Raw genomic sequence first — 19,379 nt, forward strand, 5'->3', positions numbered from 1 at the left:
TCTGTAATCTTTTACTTTGTTTGGAGTTGCATCAAAACATGGTTTTTTGGTTAGATGTACTTTATTTAATTTGTCTTCCCAAAGATTTAGGAATGGAACACTTTCATGAACATTTAACCATGTAATCTATTTGTGGAAATCAAACTTACAAAAGAAATATGGGATTTTATCATCCAGGAAGCATCTCATATAGAATAAATGGGTTGCTAATCCCATAATTTTTCTCCAAATAAAGCCTCAACAGTTTTGCATAGCTGCAGTTGGTTTTGTTGAAGTGCTCATCTTGTACAGTTTCATTCATCTTGGCTGTAGGTTCTACTTGTATATACTAAATATGACATAGCTTAGCGAGAGAGAGAGAGAGAGTTGTTGCAGAACACCACCTTGTACCTTCAGAATTTGCTTACCTGCAGCTCTAGTAGCAGCAAACTCCAACCTCTGGAGTTCACAATAGACAAGTGGTAGGAGCCCAAACAAGTCGCACCACCATGATTTGGCCCGATTTAAAGGTTTCCCTGTTCATGGACAAGTGAATGCCGATGGAGTTTTGCTACGTGGCGAGGGATGTTATTTGCCATGATCTGATCGATCTTCTCAGCGAGTTTTTCCTGATGATCGAGTAAACATGCATTAGTATGACTTGTATTCTCTCTGTTTCAGGCTCCTCGTTTCAATTCATAATCTAAAAATCCCCGGGCATCCACTCGACAAGATTTAGTGGCTCTCAGATGTTCGATGGCACCTTTGGATAGCTTTTTCTTAAAAGATTCAGCTCAGCATGCCCTTCAGACCTTTTCGTCAGCCGTGGCCTGTGCACTTCGATGTCGAATGATGGCTGCTTCCTTCTGCAGAAGTGGGGTTTCGAGATTAACGCCGAAGAATGTGGCATTGGCTTTCAGAAATCCATCCAACAGGTATTATGCTAATTTCTTTAGAAAGCCATCCAACTCTTGAGAATTGATAGATGTTATTCTCCTCACCTTTGACTGAATGATCCAACCTGCAAGGACAAGCTCACGAGACTCAACTATGTATACGGAGTCTCTGTTCTCTCCCCGACGAAGAACAGCTCCTCCCATTGGGTAGAGATACGTGAAGCAGAGAACTCTTCAAATAAATCAAACAAATTCTATTTGTTTTATCCGTTCAACACAGGTGTTTGTACATATAGATAACAGAGACAGTGCAGAAGGGATTGATTATTTCTCGATGCATGGTTCACGTGAAATGGTGATGCTGTCGGATTAAAGCTAGAACAAGGCACTGAGAAGTAGGTAGGGGCATCTCAATAGTATTTGCTTGTTCTATTGCATAACCTGTGATGGTGAGCATGCCAGTAAAAGCTGCGAAGATTCTACCTTCTGTGTTGCCTTCTTTTTCCTAATAATTTTTTCCTTGGTTGGAACATTTCGACCTCTGTCTTCTAACCCCTCGTCAGAAGGTATGTGAATCATGTGATGAGTTGAATGGGGTAAAAGAGTATCATGAATCTCTCTCTTTTTCTACTGTTCTTTTGCTTTCTTGATTTCCTCAGAAAGAAAGTTACAGCTACCCTGGACCAGAATTCAGCTATCCATTCATCATTCCTGTAGCAGGCTGAGCCAGATGTGGAAGAAGAAAGGAATAACTCGGTTGTTAATACGACTCAATGAATCACCCCATTAGACTTGCCTCATAAATGACTCTTTTTCCGAGGCAGAGTCCAAATTTGTGCCATGAGGGTGGCAGAAGGAAGGCAACGACCAAACTCGTCACCTGAAGCTAGCAGAAGAGAAGGAAGCTGCATGTTAACGAGCACTTCCCTTGATCTCTCTTCTTCTCTTCGCAGCAGGTGAAGATGGGTTCCAAACTGAAGCTGGTTCGGAATGTCAACCATGCGCGAAGATTCAGGTTCCTGGTGCTCATGGCTGGATGCTTCGTAGTCACGATGGCCTTCTTGGTGGCGTCTAAACCTCAAACACCTGTTCATTCCAACTGTAAGCTACTTCGATTTCTTTCTTTTGTTTATGCTCCATGGCTAAATCCTTGTTCTTGAGCTTGCAGCCGGTTTTAGGACATGGCTGCCACCTCCGCAATCGGGTAGGCTACTAATCTCGGATCCTTTTAACTTTGATGCGTGTTGTGAATGCTCTTTTGGGCTTCCGCTTAGCTTTGGTTGTCTGAAAACTGGGAAATTTTGGTTTTGTCGATCTCTTCCTTTAGGTGACGATGTGGTGAACGGCGATAATAATGGGATACAGGGGATTCATTCAGCTCTTTCTGAAAAGGAAGATGCACTAAATTCTCAGGCATTGGGTAATCTACTTGTTCCTCTGCTTACCTTATTTTCGTAGCTATTTGATGAAAGCTTGCGAATCTCTAATCGTGGGATGAAGGTGAAGTAGAGAAAGAAGAGAAACAAGTGCCACATGTAGCAGAGAGCAACATTGAGAAAGAGAAGAGTTTCCAGAGAGAAGAGAATGCCATTGTTGTCGAGTCAACTCCGAAGGAAGAAGCAAGCATCCATGAACTAACAGGTACAATTCAGATTCCAGAGAGGAAGCCACTGTGTGATGTTTCAGACCAACGAGTGGATGTCTGTGAAATGTATGGAGATATCAGGATTCCCGGGAACTCTTCGTCTGTCATATTCATGGAACCATCCAACGCAGAGCCGAAAGAGCTTTGGCAAGTTCATCCTTATCCTCGCAAGGGAGACGAAGCCTGTCTCGCCGACGTCAGGGAACTTACGGTCAAAGCAAGCAGTGAATCCCCCAAGTGCACCTTCCACCATGATGTCCCGGCTATCGTCTTCTCCGTCGGGGGATACACCGGCAACCTCTTCCATGACTTCACCGACCTGCTGGTTCCTCTCTTTCTGACCGCACGCCAATTTGATGGGGAGGTCCGGTTCGTGGTGACCGACTTCAAGAGATGGTGGATCGCCAAGTACCTTCCCGTGCTTCAGCGGCTGTCCAAGTACCCGGTGATCGACCACGACAAGGACGACGAAGTGCATTGTTTCAAGCAGGTAATCGTTGGCCTCCGCGCCCACAAGGAGTTCCACATCGACCCTGCCAGAGCCCCTAATGGCTATACCATGATCGACTTCACCAAATTCATGAGGCGCGTCTTCTCTGTTGGCCGAGAGACATTGAACTGCATCGAGGATCTCTCCGCCAGGAAGCCGAGGCTACTGATCATCGCGAGGAAGCGATCGCGAGCCTTCACAAACGTCGACGAGATAGTGGCAGCGGCGGAGGAGTTGGGGTACGAGGTGGTGGTCGGCGAAGCTGATGCGGGGACCAACTTAGCTCGGTTCGCGCAGATCGTGAACTCCTGCGACGTGATGATGGGGGTGCACGGCGCAGGACTCACCAACTTTGTGTTCCTGCCGCTGAATGCCACGGTGATACAGATAGTTCCATGGGGTGGATTGGAATGGATTGCCGTGCTAGATTTCGGGAACCCTGCCAAGGAGATGGGTCTCAACTACGTACAGTACAGTATATCCATAGAAGAGAGTACTCTTTCGGAGCAGTACCCGAAAGACCACCCTGCGTTCACGGATCCCATGTCCTTCCACAAACGTGGGTTTCACGTCGTGAGGTCTACGTTCATGGAGAACCAGAATGTGAAGCTCGATGTCAGCAGGTTCAGAGATGTCCTGTGGAAAGCGCTCGAGCATATGATGCAGTAGCTGCAGAATGAAGGCGTTTCTTCTTCTTCCTTCAGGTCGTTCTCTCATCAGTCATGTCACACCTCTGGTTGGGGCTGAGATCAACACAAAGATGATGTCTGCCATGTACACATTACATATAATCTCTCTCATCTGAGTTCTTAAACGACATGACTTTTGTATTTATCATCTGCCGCTGTGATCGAAATAATCGTAATAAGCAGTAACGCAAATAGCATCACAAGTATGCTGCCCATGAACATGATTATGGCTATCGCAAATTGCATAACAACACGTTGAGACATTACAGAGAGTCTTATACACATATTTATATGACACAGTTTGCAAACATCATGCAGAATGAAGAACAGAGAATATAAGGAGCTCAGTTCACGGTGCAGGAGTCTGTGGCCCTCTCTGGATATTATGAGCCGGAGAAGGGGGAGAAACACCCCCACCTCTTAATACGACGGCATTTTTGTTGGAGATAGCGTCGGTCCTCCCTGAGATGAAGGTAAAAATGAACACAACATACGCTGCAAACTAGAAAATTGCAAAAACTCACCTTTGTAAACATTCTCCTCCAGGAAGGCCTGTGCAGGATATCGAATGGAAAGAGTTCTAACAGCCATAAGCACCAAGAAGACCAACAGAAGGAGATAGCCTGATGAATTGGTCTTCTTCATTGTGTACTTGGAAGATGGCATGTCTTCACCCCGACTGCAGCTAATTATATGGTGGTACTGTTCCAAAGTCAAAGAGTTTGAACGGACCAATTCCAGGTCATGATATCGAATAAAGTTTGCTATGTTGACGAGGAATTCTTGACCTTTGATCGTTTGCTTGAAACATTCTAATCTGCTATTTAAATCAATAGATTTGATCGAAGAGAGTGTGGAATGCATCCTTTGAATCTGCTCTTCAGGCTGATTGCCAGGATCAATTTAGGAGTCAAATGGTCGAGCAGGTTTCTGCAAATACTGCAGGCTCCCAATTTCCTCCTCTTCCTCTGTCATCTGCATTGACAGAGGAACAAGATATCCACCTCTCTTCCCATTTCCTCCTCTTCCTCTGTCATCTGCATTGCCATTGTCTCGGAGGAACAAGATCTCAATCATTAGTCCAACAGAATGTGATGAGGCTTGATTCTAAATGCCCCATAAGACCCCTGCGGATTCAAGGAGACGTCAAGTCATATGATCATGTCGGGAGATATCATTGTTGCGTGACATAGTCCCGAAAACAATGCACATCATGCATGCATGAAGGTGTTGAACATCCAAGTTTGCGTTGTCTTCACGGTGCTCTCTTGGACTTGGTTCTCTGGTTTGGAGACATGCACACGTTATCCAAAGTGCAGCAGATAACCCTGCGGCATGATATTTAAGATTCTAGAGGGTTAGGCAACCCACCATATCCAAACTGGCTTATGCAAAGCAGGAGTTCATCCCCTCAAGGCTCTGTACGTACTTGTCCTTTCAATGCTCAACGAGGAAGACACCCAAACAGAACTGATGCTGTTCTTAGTCCGGCTCATGAGCAGTACAGTTGTGATAAAGGTGGGTTGCTGCTGAAACCATGTGACTATGCCATTGACGCAGGCGACCAATTAGGTGAAGCTGACCAAGGTTCATTCTTGGAGTATATGTATGATAAGTGGGTTGCAGCTCACTGTTGTGCACGAAGAAATGTTGATCAATTGAACGTAGACCAATTAAAGTGAATGATTAGCTCCCTCATGATGGTCCCACCTGATGTGGATCCATGTGCGTCCCATCATCCAAACCGGACCCAAACCAGTCGCAAGTGGAGCCCAGCGATTGAGATCACCACATTGGGTCGGAAATGGTCGCCCACGTGCCGATGATGATGATGATGATGACGAAGCGGGGGAGCATATTTAGGTGCCAAGCAAACATGATATTATATGTGTGTGCGCGGAACATGCATTGTTCGACTGTTGGACGCAAAGGCAAGGCTTCCTTGGATGCCCTTTTAACGTCCGTTTTAGATGGGTTCGCCCAACAAAATTGTAATTAAATGATTTTGATGGAAAACTCTAGAAGAATTGTTTATTTGTTTTGGATTATGCCATTGCGGTGGTACATTGGTCCTCATGATATTAATATGGCCCCCACATTTTTAAGTGTCTTACGTACGGCTGCCCGCAAGACCACGGGATTTGGATGACGTGTTGGATCCGAATCCGGTAGACCGTCCCCCATCAAGATACGGGGAGAGAGATTGACCGTCTGATTCCGGTCCTACGGCTTCTAAGGGACCCACTAGTCGCTGGCCTAACTCAACGGCCTGCCACCGACACTTGGTGTAATACGTCCTTAAGTATAGTTAACGTCACGATAACGTTATGTTGTTGCCGTCGCGCCCCGCCGTTACGTCCTTTAAAAGCTCCCCAGCTCGCTGTTCTTCTTCTCACCGCTCAGGTAGAGGGAGGGAAGGAGGGAGCCGGAGGGGACTGCGATGGCGTCGTCCGAGATTCAGATCCCCAGCGAGGACTCGAGCGATTTGAGCGGAGGAGGCAGGGTCGCGGTGTTGGTGCAGGGAATCATGGAGCGGATCCGGTCGGAGGACGAGGATGACAGGATCCAGGCGGCTAGAGAGATCCGGCGGCTGACGAAGACGTCTGCGAAGCACCGGCGGTATCTCTCCGAGTCAATTGAGCCCCTCGTTTCGATGCTTAGGTATGGAAGCCCCGAGTCTGGCGAGGCCGCCATGCTCGGACTCCTCAATCTTGCCGTCAGGGACGAAAGGTACGATCTTTGCTTCTCACGGATCATAAAGATTGCATTTTTTGCGTGCAACACCTTTTCCCGCATGAATTTTCTTTTGGTTTCTAATTGATTTCACTTCCTTGTGATTGATTGAGAGAGAGAGTGAGAGAGAGAAGATATGCTATGTGTTTGTGTCACAGTACTCTCCTCTTTAATGTACAAGTTAATCAACCTTTTCTCTCTTAAAGTGAAAGGCCGAAGGATTTTTTATGATATGTTCTCTTTCGGTGTAACTCGACAAACTAATCGAGTAATTATTAGTCCATATGAGGATTCCTGGATGTACGTAATAATCTTCATTTATTTCTTTCATTGGCAGTCTATCAGACTAATGGTAGATCCTATTTGCTACCGAGTGGCTGATCAGTTCTTTTCCAATCCTGCTTCTGTCATTTGTTTCTTCTTGATTTCGTCTTTAGTCGAATTAGGAATGTTTCATTCTTTTTATCAGATTGGATATTGTACTTTGGATCTGCATAGACTTCGAAAAGCATGTATATTCAATGAAAAACAATGGTAGTTTCTTTTGTAGGCTGTGATTACTGATTGTTGCATAGATCTGGTAATTTCTTCCTATTAGGAGTTTTCTTCATATAACGGAGTGATTACTGATTGTTGATGCATTTATGCTATCATCGTATGGAAGTTTTACTGAATATATTTCTAATTTGGAGGACAGAAATAAAATAAAGATTGTCGATGCTGGAGCACTCGAGCCACTCATTTATTTCCTGGAATCAACAAATTCTTGCTTACAAGAGTATGCTACTGCATCTGTTCTGACCCTTTCCGCCACTTGTGTCAACAAGCCTAAGATCAGTGCCTCTGGTGCCATCCCTCTCCTCGTCAAAATCCTGAAAGATGGAAACCGACAAGCCAGGATCGATGCTATGATGGCTCTGTATAATCTCTCTACAATTCCAAACAACTTGAACACTCTCATTTCTCTCCAACCAATACCTGCTGTTATCAAGTTACTGAGGAGCTGCAAGAAGTCATCCAGAACTCATGAGAAGTGTTGTGCCCTTCTTGAGTTACTGATGGGCTTCGAGGAAGGAAGAGCCGCTTTGACATTCGAGGAAGGTGGAGTGCTGACAGTGGTAGAAGTACTCGAGGGAGGGGCTCCTTCTAGTAGGGAGCACGCTGTGGGAGCCCTTCTAACAATGTGCGAGAGTGATTATTCCAGATACAGAGACATTATCCTTAAAGAAGGTGCTATTCCTGGTCTTCTTGAACTCACCATTCAGGGCACACCAACATCTCAAGCAAAAGCTCATCAACTTCTTGATCTGCTACGGAGCACTTCGCAACAAAGATCAGGCATACAGGCAGATGCTTTTCAGAACATCGTTAGCGATATTGTTTCCAGGATCGATGGCGATGATCGGGCTGGAAAGGCAAAGAAGATGTTGGCTGAGATGGTTCAGATTAGCATGGAGCAGAGCTTGAGGCATTTGCAGCAGAGGGCTGTCCTGTGCACACCAAAAGAGCTGCCCGTCGGAGGTCGTCCTTCTGGAGTCCATTCAAAATGATTGTCTGCTTTCTTTTGTTTGTTCTTTTGTGTTGTTCTTTGTTCTGATTAGTTTGGAAGATTGAGTGAATCCGGTCGAGGAGAAAGAAGACAGCATGATCATGCCAGTCCAGGCCATTGATGGTATCGGGTGACTGGTGAAGTGTCGACAGTTGTGCGTGGATGATTCGACAGTTGTGTTAGTTGAGATATAGATTGAAGAAGGTTAAAATTTCAGTCTATTGTTGCAATAAAAATGATGATTTCATCACTTCATACAACTGTTTATGTTTAGTTTGACATGTATGTGAAGAGTCAATTGAGCTCCTTTCCCTCGATACAGTCAGTGTATAGTGCTGATAAGATTCCAGATAAGATTTTCTCATCTATACGAGAAAATCTCTCTACGAATAAAATCTTATATTTTATCGAGGGAAATTTTTACTCCTAATTTGTATAAATAGGAGAGGGATATATTAATGCATTTAAGCTTCTTCACTTCTTCAATAAAGATTATTCAATAAAACTTATTTAATAAATTTTTTTTAATAAAACTTCTTCAATAATTCTTCTTATTTTCTATTCTTTCCCACGACAATCCATCGATCTTTGCCAATTTTATCTTCATCTTTAGATTCTGCATGCCCAACTGATATCCAAGTGCTACAACATCTGTTATCTATAAACATACATGCAGACTTAATAGGATTTCAAAAGAAGATGATGATTATAGAGATAATGGTTGCCTTATCCAATCAAATGGTTGTGACAATGCTGATAACCATCAGAAATCACGAGTACAGTAATACTATTCTACCTTTGTTCTTTAACCTTCTTAAACTATTCCTTTCACTATGTGTTACTCTTTATTAGAGTGTGAGAACTACTCAACCCTCGAGAAACAGATAACAGGACCAATTTCCAACAACTATTTGCCAGTTGATGTGCCATCAAATGCATGGCATTTGAAAGACCGGCTGTTTGATCTCTGGATCCATGTTCTCATGCATAGTATGCAACCCTTGTAGATATACACCATGCATACTATAATTTCCAATGGCATATATTATAAATTATTCTTGCACATGTGTTCGGATTAAATCAGAATTTTATCTTTTTATTATGCATATTTCGGTTCGCAATTGCTATGAAGTATTTATGCATTGGTATGTTTAATGTGCAGTGTAGAAACAAATACGTATATGTGATAATACATAATGTGGGAGATTATGGATATATTATGATTCTATATTGCAATTGCTACGACCGCATAGATGTATTATGACTTACTATGAATCAAAGTTTTACCTCTTGGATTATACATCATGCACGCTATGAGATTACAAAAGTGGCTATTTAAAGGTGAATTTGCAGTGAAACATTTAATGCATTTAATTTTAAAAGGTTTTATATATGACATGATACATGTTTATGTCAATAAAATTATAAATGCTTATGTTTATTAAGTTATCATTTATCATACATCTTGTTTTGCAGGTAAAGTCACTGTTTATCTATCCATATGATAAGCAAAGAGGTAAACTGGTATAAACCCATGCCAAAGCAGATATTGATAACGACTTATAAGCATCTCCTTTTGTATATAAGTTTGAATAGAAAATATATATCGGAGTTGAAAGTATAAGTTTATAGTATAAGTACCGATGTCAAACATCAATTTGTATAGGAAAAATTTTGTTCTTTTGTTTATCAAGTTAATATCTTTCAATTTTACTTATTTTTCACTATGTTATAATTAACAGTATAAGTAAAAAAAAAACATCCTATTCGACTCAGACATATACAGAATATGAACGAAAATAAAAATAAGATGTTACAAATTTAATCTCACCAACATCTAATACAAGAAGTGAAGTGCTCTATCTTCCAGGCTGGTGTATGATTAATGAGTTCAATGAGCAATTGTCTTGTCAGATTATTATATCATGAAGTTAGGCAACAAGAAAATAAAATAAAGGATTAATAGAACACTCCAATAATGACAAGGGGCCATAATTGTAAGGAAAAGCTCTCCAACTTAAACAAGTACTCCACATGGCTAATGTGAGGTGCTTGGAATGTCTACTCTCTTGGATTCATTAAATGTTTTAGATCTTACAGTTGCTGATAATGTTTAAAAAGTAGTCATACAACTATAAAATCTTTGTTCCACCAAAGTCAGCCATTTTTTTCTCCAATAATTTGGTATATTAGCTGCTTGGTTTTCTAACTTGCATTTAATTGAGGCAGCAATTACAGGTTGACTTTGTTAAAACCTCCATAAATGCAAGTATCTGACAATTCTTCAAACAGTTTACTTGGTAAACAATGGAGATGCTGTGTGATCTTGATCTTGATTTGCCTTGGATCCTCATTCCTGCAGAATCCATGACTCTGAACCAATTCAATACTCAGAGATGATGATAACAACTACTATATTTAATTTAGAATGCTTTGGGACTTGGATGTGGGTGATAAATCTCTCCACCTTCTCATACATTGGGATTATTGTGTTCAGTTGTTTCAACTTAGGATGTGACTCATCAGATATGCTTAGAAACTAGGCTGTGTGTGTAGGTTGAGGAATTAGAAGACCTACCCAAGGAAAGCTATAGATTAAACCTAATGCGAGAGAGAGAGAGAGAGAGAGAGAGAGAGAGAGAGATAGTTTATTCAGAAGCGTGCACCTTGAACTCTTCTTTCATATAATTGAAGCGATGAGCCAATTAAGAACGCTGGCATTTAAAGCTCCTTCGCTGCCTCGTCCAGAATTCAACTCCTGCTATGATGAGGTGGTGATCTCTATCAGCGATAGTACAGGAATCCAAGGCGTGCGAGTGCGAGATCTGCGGCGATTCTTGAGATGCATTTTCCACTCCTCCTCTCCTCCATGCTTCCATGTGACCAGATCAGTTAACAGCGCCATTTGCAGAACAAAAGCTTGGAAGTGCTTCAAAACACCTCACAATAATCACCTAGAATTTAATGCACTCCCCCCCACCCCACCCCACTTGGATCTTTGCTTATAAAGGAGGGTAGCGGAACGTGCTGGGCCATTGCATGCTTTAAGAACACCACCTCCACCTCCCGCAAGGATTCTGTGGTCACTTGCTCTTGCTTGCGCACGTAGGTCTTCTGGTTTGCATGGCCCTCGCCAATGGTCGGATCCCACAAGGCTGGTCGTCGTCCCATGCATTAATCCATGGGGGATGGGCAGCTTCTCCCCAGCTTTCTCTGAACGAGCTATTTGAAGGAGATCCTATCTACTCATTTAGTAGCAGTCACGCGTTGGGCGTGGCGAATCCTTGTTCTTTGCAAGAAGCGCTGTCCGTCGTCGACTTCAGGGGAGCCCCCGGCGGCTGGTGCGGCTCCAACTCCTCGTTGCTGGACTTCGAGCAAGGTGACGGCGTGACGTGGGCCGGCATCGCTGACTCATGGCTGGCTGACGGCCGAATCTACTCGGAGATGATGAGTGCCTACGGTTCTATAGGCAGCCCTGTGAGAGAGGTTGAAATCCAAAAGAGAAGTAGGTCGATGCCAATAACGCAGGAAGGTGATGTGCCAAGTCCGAAGAAGCGATGCGGTAATGCTCGAACGATCAAGGAGAAGTCGAGTCCATCCAAGGATCCCCAGACTCTTGCAGCAAAGGTGTGCACAGCTAACTTTAGATCTCTTGAGACCCCCAATTAAAATCCTCTTCTTCTTCTGACAGATCCTTCGTTGTTGCAGAACCGGAGGGAGCGCATAAGCGAGCGCCTTAAAACTCTCCAAGATCTTGTGCCCAATGGAGCAAAGGCATGCATTTTATCAAACAGCTTAGCCACATTTGATTCTGCCAATCATATCCTAATCGTGTTGACCGATATGTTGTAGGTTGACATGGTTACCATGCTTGAGAAGGCCATCAACTATGTGAAGTTCCTTCAGTTGCAAGTGAAGGTAATCCACTTTACTTCAAATTGGAGCTTTTTCTCGGTCATAGTGATGGATGACAAGTGTTCTGATGGCTGTGCAGGTTTTGGCAACCGATGAGTTCTGGCCTGCACAAGGAGGGAAAGCACCTGATACTGCTCTAGTGAAGGAGGCAATCGATGCCATCTTATCTTCTCACAGAGACAGGGACTGTAGCTCGAACCAGTAAACTCCATGTAATGTTAGCTGAAACAGAACTGCAAACATCCTTAGTCTGGAGTTATGAACATCTGAAAGAGTACAGTGAATACTACCTCTGTCATTTTTGGTTTCAATTTGTCCTTCGTATTTTGAGACTAGATAATTACCAGCATCAGTTCCCGAGTCCCAACATGCCACAAATTAAACAACACATGACAAAGGGCTTGCATAGTGTCCTTTTTGTTCTTTCCCAAAGATATCAGCACCAGAGTCAACTGCTTGGGGGAAGAAACACCACCTCTACAGCAAGCATTTCATACATTACTACTGAACTTACCTTGATAAACTCTACCATGAGTGGTCCAACCGCAAGCAGTTCTGCAGGGTACAAATGTTAGCCTGAAGGCTAACATTTATCTCACAGAAGGAAGCAAGAGGTGAATGCCAACTATCTTTGAGAACTTATAATGAATCTGGAACAGCAATATGTTGTTCCAACTCAAGGGATCATACAATACAGAGCAGCATTTTGTGTGTTGAACTCTGAGTGATGTTCTCTGGAGACAGGTTAGTGGTTGGTCCATTTCTTTCTCCTGAAGATATTCATTGGCATGAGCTGAAGAAATTTAGAAACATCAACCTGAAGCAAAGAAAAAGATCCACTGGGGAAAAGATGTTTCATATTGATACCGACCCTATGATAATATCATGATGTCTAAATTCTCACTATATAGACGAACATGTAGCTTCCTGATCTGTTTACTTTGTGAAGTTAAATTTGGGAGAATAAGCAGTTAAATCCAACAACTGATATGAATTCAATTTATCTAATAACTGCAAGTAGGATGCATGAGCATAATAGAGTGATTTGAACCAGGATGAAAAGATAATTGAACCTCTTCAGCAACCCTAGCATAATCAAACTTGACTCCAGAAACTACCACTTCTTGCCTCAAGCACATCACATCATGTCTTCAATTATTTGGGTATGAGAAGCATCAACATTCACATGAAGGAACATGATTTGCTTCTTTTCATGTGAAATAAGAACAAAATAACAACTCAATGATACCTAATTGTGACAAAATGATAATTTACATACAAAAAGAAAAACACTAGTTCGGTACACTTTCAGGAACATCCCAACTTAGCTGCCATGACAAGGGCAATGCTATTTAGGAGAAATGGTTCAATGTAAGATGTGAAAGACCAACAAATCTAACTGAAAGCTGCTTCGGATATGGTGAAAAGAGAATTTCTTAGAAGCAATATTTTTGAGTGAATCTGTTCATTTTGTGGGTTTTTTTTTGTTATGTTAGGAGGAACTCTACACAAATAATATAATTAATACTTGACCCTCACTTTTATGTCAATCAGTATTAAGTCAAACGACACCAGATCAGCCTCCTAAATCTGCTGATAATTTTGCTATTCTAAACTCAGTCAATATTTGTCATCATATAGAAATCTACTTCAGTGTACCCTAATCGTTTTCCTATGTATGTTTGTAGTGGTAGGAAAGAAAACGTAAACCAAACTTCAAATGTCTCGAAAGAATTAAGGACTCAAGTCCAATATGGATTCAGAAATATGACTATACAGAAAGAAAGTGTATACACAATGGCAAGGCCCATACATGACCTGTTTACATGTCGGTCTGACAGCACCAATTGTACTGGCTGTACTCAGAACTCGAATCATGGCGGCCAAATACCAATTGCTGAAAAATCCTGACATCTGCTGAATGAGCTACATGGAACACTTTGCTTTGTCCCGGTATGACACCATTGCTAAGATCAATGTCAGCAAGGTAATCAAGAACTCTGACCACCTGAAGCAAGAATGATTTAACATGTGTTGTGATATATTCCTTCTAAATGTTGGTTTAGTGTGTTTGATTATAACCTTTCCCATTTGAGGCCTCATTGCTGCCGAATGACGGGTACATGCTGCCGCTGCTTCAATCATTCGGAACATTTCAGCTTCATTATAGTTCTTTTCAAGTCTAGGGTCAGGTAATTCCCCAAATTCTCCAGTTTCGAGTGCACGGGAAAGCAATGGTCGTGCCTGCAATTTCATTAGCAGTTCACCAAGCAGATAACTATATTTTGGAACCAAGATAAAAGAAAAGATATCTTAGAGAATCACGTAACCAAGTCTATGTAATCCACAGTAGCAATGACAACAATGCTCCCGGGAATTCTGCTTGCCAGCAGAATTCTTTTTTCTGGCACTAGAGATTCAGGGCAGGCATTTGTGCAAGTCTTTGCTGTACTAGTAATTATAGTCAATCAGATTCAAACTAATTTTGCATAATATAATACTAACAAATAATAAATAATGCTATCAAGGTCCATTTTTAATTTCAAAGTGGAGGGATCCCTCTTGGCTGATGTAGATCTTAACAATTAAATTACAGATCTCAAGCATATAACATGTTGTCAGACATCCTCTTCTATGAGCATCATCGCATGAAGGATACATACACTATAATTGACTAATCTCTACCAAGTCAAAGCCCAGAGATTCAAACCTTTGAAAGTTTATATTACATAAAGTTTAATATAGTTATTACTCAACATTAACTAATCCCTGAGGTGTCAAAGTTTGTAAGCATGGAGCAACTGCTTAATCTACAGGTTGAAGACTACAAAGTTGGAACCTTTGCCTGCTGGCAACATTTAAAAATTTGCACTTGAAATTCAAATAAGATAAACAGAATGCAAATTTCAGGAAACTTTTTGGTGGGACCAAGGACAAAAAGATGCCTTAAATTTTGAATCAGAAGCTTCTAGTATACAGGGGAATCAGGTTAAGCACCTATACCATGAAATATTTATAATGAAAGCAAAAACTATGAAACAGGTACCCAAAGAAAAAGGGTATCCCAGTGTGGATCACAGGCAAGACTTTAGTGAATAAAGTGATCTTTAGGACCTTAACATCTGAAAGAATGTCATGGCATGTTTTGTGAAATATGGCACATGCCCTCTTCGGACCTACATAGGCAGAAACCTCATGCATTGAGCCACTCTTTAGTTTATTGTATACTTCAATATGATCCAGTAAATGTGAGAAAAACTAGGACTCTGGCTGCCTATATTTCAGATTTCTAATGAATGTTGACAATCTACATAAGCTCAGAAACCAAAGTCGTGCAATAAGTGTATGATTACTTCAACTAGCACATACATATCAGATTTCTAATGAATGTTGACAATTAATCTGTCACAAGATATATATGTTTAAGCTATTTCAATAACATGATGATACACCAAAAAAAAGGTTGGACATGGAAAGTTTGAAGACTTACCCACTCAACAAGGCTTTCATCACCCATAGGCCTTGTACTGTCAACAGGCTTTCGTCCAGTAATAAGTTCCAAAAGCACTACCCCAAAAGAGAAAACATCAGATTTTTCAGTCAACCTGCCACTTGATGCATACTCTGGATCCAAATATCTGAGGTACAAAATGATGTCAGGCTGTTTATGGCAAAAGATGAAAGAACCGCAAGATACCAATTAATTCCAAAAGCTTTATGGTCAAAGGTTTGCAGCAATGACATGATTCACCTACCCAAACGTCCCTATTACACGAGTAGAAACATGGGTACAAGCATCCACAGCTAACCTTGCAAGCCCAAAATCAGAAACCTAGTGCATAATAACAAGTTAGCAGTGACACTACTAACAATTATAATAGAAGGATCGAGACCTTTTTTACTCCAAACAAGATGTCTTATAATGAGGATAACCTGAGCTTCAAAATTATTGCCTAACAAGATGTTGGAAGACTTTATATCTCTATGAATTATCCGGGGATGACCTGGTTAGAATCACAACAACAAACATTAAATAATATATAGTTGACAAGTTAAATAGATATAAATATGTTGCTGGTAAGTATCAATATATATTATTACAATCCTCATGCAGGTATGCGATGCCATGAGCTGCACCAGCAGCAACCTTTACCCTGGTGGCCCAATCCATTACTGGCTTTCTTTTCCCTGAAAATGCAGATTTAGTATCAAAATGAATGCATAACATATTTAAATTGATTCTTTTTATTATAAACAATGATAGTACTTTGAATAGACAAGCGTCGGCTGTACCATGAAGATGAGATTCAAGTGTTCCATTAGGCACATAATCATATACAAGCAATCTCTGGTTGTCTGATATGCAGTACCCAACAAGAGAAACCAAATGGCGATGGTGCACACGACTGATGATCTCAACTTCAGCTTTATACTCATGCTCCCCCTGTCCACTTCCAACTTTTAATTGCTTCACAGCAACTTCTCTTCCATCAGCTAAGCATCCTTTGAAAACAGAACCAAACCCACCCTCACCTAGTATATTTTGAGGTGCGAAGCCATTGGTTATATCGTATAGCTCTTTGTACAAAAACCATGGTGTTGTACTAGAAATTGCTGTTTCAGGTGGTGAGTTGATCGTCTCAATGCTACCAGACTTGTGAAGATGTACACAAGGAGCTGATGGGGACATTGGAAGTGGTGAATCTGTTAAGCAAAATTAAGTAAGGTCATGAAAATTGACAAAATGGCATCAGCGTTCCTTGGTGGTTTATTCATGAAATTTTAGCAACTTCCAAAGGTATAAATTTCATAAACCCCAAAAACAAAGAATATATTTTAAGGCAATTAGTAAAGTTTTCAAACTCCAAAACCAACATGACAATTGGAGTTAAAACAAACAATAAGATGATCAGAATATAAAATCTTAAGAGGCTCTAAGCATTACCCGACATTATTGAAGATGTAAATGATGAAGGCCTGACAAACCCTGCATTACATCCAGCAACCGAATTCTTGCGCTTCCTCAGAAAGCACACAGCCAGTCCTGCTATGCTAAGTACCACGAGAGCCACCACCAATCCAATAGCCACAGCAGGTCCAGTCTTCAGACCACCATCTCCCTGTCCCGCATCTGAACCAGGAACCGATGGTGTGTTGGGACCTCGTTTACTTGGACTAGGTATACTGCCTGGAGGAGTAATGGAAGAGGTTAAGGGCGGCGGACGATCAGGTAGCTTAGGAGTCGTGCCGCCAGAAAAGTTAGGGGGAGGAGATTCAGCAGGTGATGATGCATGTTTAGATGGTGTCACCGAAGGCGGGCCTACCGACGCTGATGGAGGTGGTGATGAAGGAGAACTGTTAGGTGGTTTAGCTGATGGTGATATTGGAGAAGAACCTGCAGGTGGTGTCACGGATGGTGGAGCCAGTGATGCAGGAGGCGGGGAGCCGGAAGATGGTGGAGGATCAGTAGGAGCAGTAGGAGGTGTTGATGTTGATGGTACTGAAGCAGGTGGAGAGGTGGCACTGGAAGCCGGTGGAGCAGACAATCTTGGTGGTTGGGGAGAAGCAGAAGGTGGTGGAGATGACGATGGCAGCGGCGGGGAGGGGGTAGTTACAGGAGGAGGCGAACTGGCGATCGATGGTGGCGGTGATACTGATGGTGGAGAAGTTGGTGGTGAGGAAGGAGAGAATGGAGATGGTGCGCTAGAAACAGGAGGAGGAGATGGTGGTGGTGGAGTCGAAGTTGAAGACGACGGGGGAATCGCCGACGAAGAGGGCGGAGGGGAGGAAGACATCTTCACCAAGATTTAGTTCCCTCCAACGAAATCAGCGTCGCTGTCGCTCTGCGGCTCTCATGGCAAGCAAGTCAAAAGTTTCTTCCTTCCACAAGATCTCAGAATCAGCAAAATCTCCAGAGCCAGATCTTCCAGATTAAATGCGGGAAGAAACGCATCGAGATATCTTGCTCCACAAACAGGACCAAAAACAGCGAAAAAGATCGATCAGATCATCGAAACACCAGAAATCCTTTCCTTTACATAGAAAAATGAGTGAGAAACCCTAAACTTGTACGCCCAGACTCCAAAATTAGATACTCGAAACGAACGAAATCCATATCTACCAACTTGAATCGGAAAAAAACGAAAGCTTCCTGGACGTCAGCATCCCGGTGGTGACTTATTACCCAAAAATCTCAACTTTTGTTGAACAAACTCAGCAAGATCGCACCTTTACCAAATTTTCTCGCCGCATGCGGCGGTACCAAACCCCCAGAAATATATAGCGCTTTCCAAAATAAGCCGAACTTTTAGCGAGGAATGCCAACTTTCTCCTTGAACAAAACCTCCAAGAACCCACTTTTCCCTTTTATCCCACAGCAAGTGGCCAACCCACGAAGAACACAAGACTACAGAAGTCGTAAAAGTGTATTCCCCGATCTGCCAGATCGATAGATCTCACCTTCTCTTCTCTTTTCCTCCTATGTTTCTGTTCTTGGTCTTAGAATGGCATACCAGAAGTGTGTGTCTGAACATACTTCGGAGTGTCCATGGAGCGATTCATCTTCCACCCACCAAGTTTGTAGCTTCCCACTGTAGAGCCTCCAATCCTTCATGTGTCAGGAAGCAAAAACTTGCTCGGCTTTTTCCAAAACACTTAGCTGATGACGACCATGATAAAATTCTTTCAAGAAAAGATCTTCCTGCTCTTGGCACTAATCACTCTGGTTGTCCCTGTTTCGACTCGCTCCGGTGGACTTTTCTCTCTCTCTCTCTCTCTCTCTCTCTCTGGATGGACTAAAAATCGCAGTCAGGATTTTTCATGATCCTTGCTTTTGTTTCGTTCGTACATTTTGCTTATAAAAACTACACACATTTTTTATGTTATATATGTATACTTGCTGCACCTGACGATGAATTCGAGTAGAATATTTGTCGACCAATCCTCATAGTCCATGCGCTGGCAGGAAACTTGTCGTGCCGTTCTTCGCAGGGCATTACTACTCGTCAGCAGGTCAACGCGCACGGAAGCGAAGCTGACGCAGAAAAATCCAAATGAAGGGATACAGCAGTTTCTCTTCCAATCACCTCGAGGCAACCATGTTCATCTAGAACACAATTCAAACCTCGTTCCGTTCGGAGTGTGACGCAGCGGAAAGCGACGTGCTTTCGGAAGCCGAGCAGTCCTCACCCGAGATCCGGATCCAGTTTCGAAGCAAATATAATTATTTGCTTTAATTTTAATTTATTTTTTTTAAATCTCTCTTCTATAAGATGAATTTTTATTTATATGATTATATTTATTTATTATATATTTAAGCCATACAAAAATTTTTATAAAATTACATACATACATTTTTTATTTTTATTTTTTTTTAATTAAAAGTAAAAAATAAATTATTTTTAAATAAAAAAAATAAAATATTATAAAAAAAATATTATAAAATATTCAGTAGACTTTTGAAATATAATTTCACGAATAATAT

The 19,379-nt window shown here is 41.9% G+C and overlaps 3 protein-coding genes across 11 annotated transcripts; 2 read left to right on the plus strand and 1 right to left on the minus strand.

Annotated features, from left to right (window-relative positions):
- The first annotated feature begins 387 nt into the window (after positions 1 to 387).
- On the plus strand, positions 388 to 3,679 carry LOC135585397 (alpha-1,3-arabinosyltransferase XAT2-like). Of its 2 annotated transcripts, none has more exons than XM_065106132.1 (5): positions 388 to 1,441; positions 1,535 to 1,976; positions 2,044 to 2,079; positions 2,203 to 2,295; positions 2,376 to 3,679. In XM_065106132.1, exons 2-5 carry the CDS (start codon positions 1,838 to 1,840, stop codon positions 3,677 to 3,679), a joined length of 1,572 nt encoding a protein of 523 aa, XP_064962204.1. In that variant the 5' UTR covers positions 388 to 1,441; positions 1,535 to 1,837. The 2 variants fall into 2 exon arrangements, with proteins under 2 accessions (XP_064962204.1, XP_064962205.1); XM_065106133.1 differs by having other exon boundaries at positions 388 to 1,274; positions 1,596 to 1,976.
- A 2,403-nt stretch (positions 3,680 to 6,082) lies between these two features.
- Positions 6,083 to 8,231, plus strand: LOC103982825 (U-box domain-containing protein 4). The gene is made up of 2 exons (XM_009399865.3): positions 6,083 to 6,429; positions 7,130 to 8,231. The coding sequence occupies exons 1-2, from the start codon at positions 6,140 to 6,142 to the stop codon at positions 7,980 to 7,982; spliced, it is 1,143 nt and encodes a 380-aa protein (XP_009398140.2). The 5' UTR covers positions 6,083 to 6,139; the 3' UTR covers positions 7,983 to 8,231.
- A 1,799-nt stretch (positions 8,232 to 10,030) lies between these two features.
- Positions 10,031 to 18,710, minus strand: LOC135610976 (proline-rich receptor-like protein kinase PERK9). Of its 8 annotated transcripts, none has more exons than XR_010486397.1 (11): positions 16,842 to 18,707; positions 16,190 to 16,600; positions 15,998 to 16,084; positions 15,830 to 15,900; positions 15,652 to 15,728; positions 15,387 to 15,534; positions 13,979 to 14,140; positions 13,715 to 13,904; positions 12,187 to 12,713; positions 10,648 to 12,118; positions 10,031 to 10,337 (listed from the first exon to the last, which is right to left on the minus strand). XR_010486397.1 is itself a non-coding variant. In XM_065106135.1 (8 exons), exons 1-8 carry the CDS (start codon positions 17,689 to 17,691, stop codon positions 13,719 to 13,721), a joined length of 1,992 nt encoding a protein of 663 aa, XP_064962207.1. In that variant the 5' UTR covers positions 17,692 to 18,707; the 3' UTR covers positions 13,602 to 13,718. The 8 variants fall into 8 exon arrangements, 2 of the variants coding, with proteins under 2 accessions (XP_064962207.1, XP_064962208.1); XR_010486396.1 differs by having other exon boundaries at positions 10,648 to 12,129; XR_010486400.1 differs by having other exon boundaries at positions 10,648 to 12,666; positions 16,842 to 18,708.
- Positions 18,711 to 19,379: the final 669 nt, after the last annotated feature.

This window comes from Musa acuminata, chromosome BXJ2-4 (assembly GCF_036884655.1).
Source record: "Musa acuminata AAA Group cultivar baxijiao chromosome BXJ2-4, Cavendish_Baxijiao_AAA, whole genome shotgun sequence".
NCBI lineage: Eukaryota > Viridiplantae > Streptophyta > Magnoliopsida > Zingiberales > Musaceae > Musa > Musa acuminata.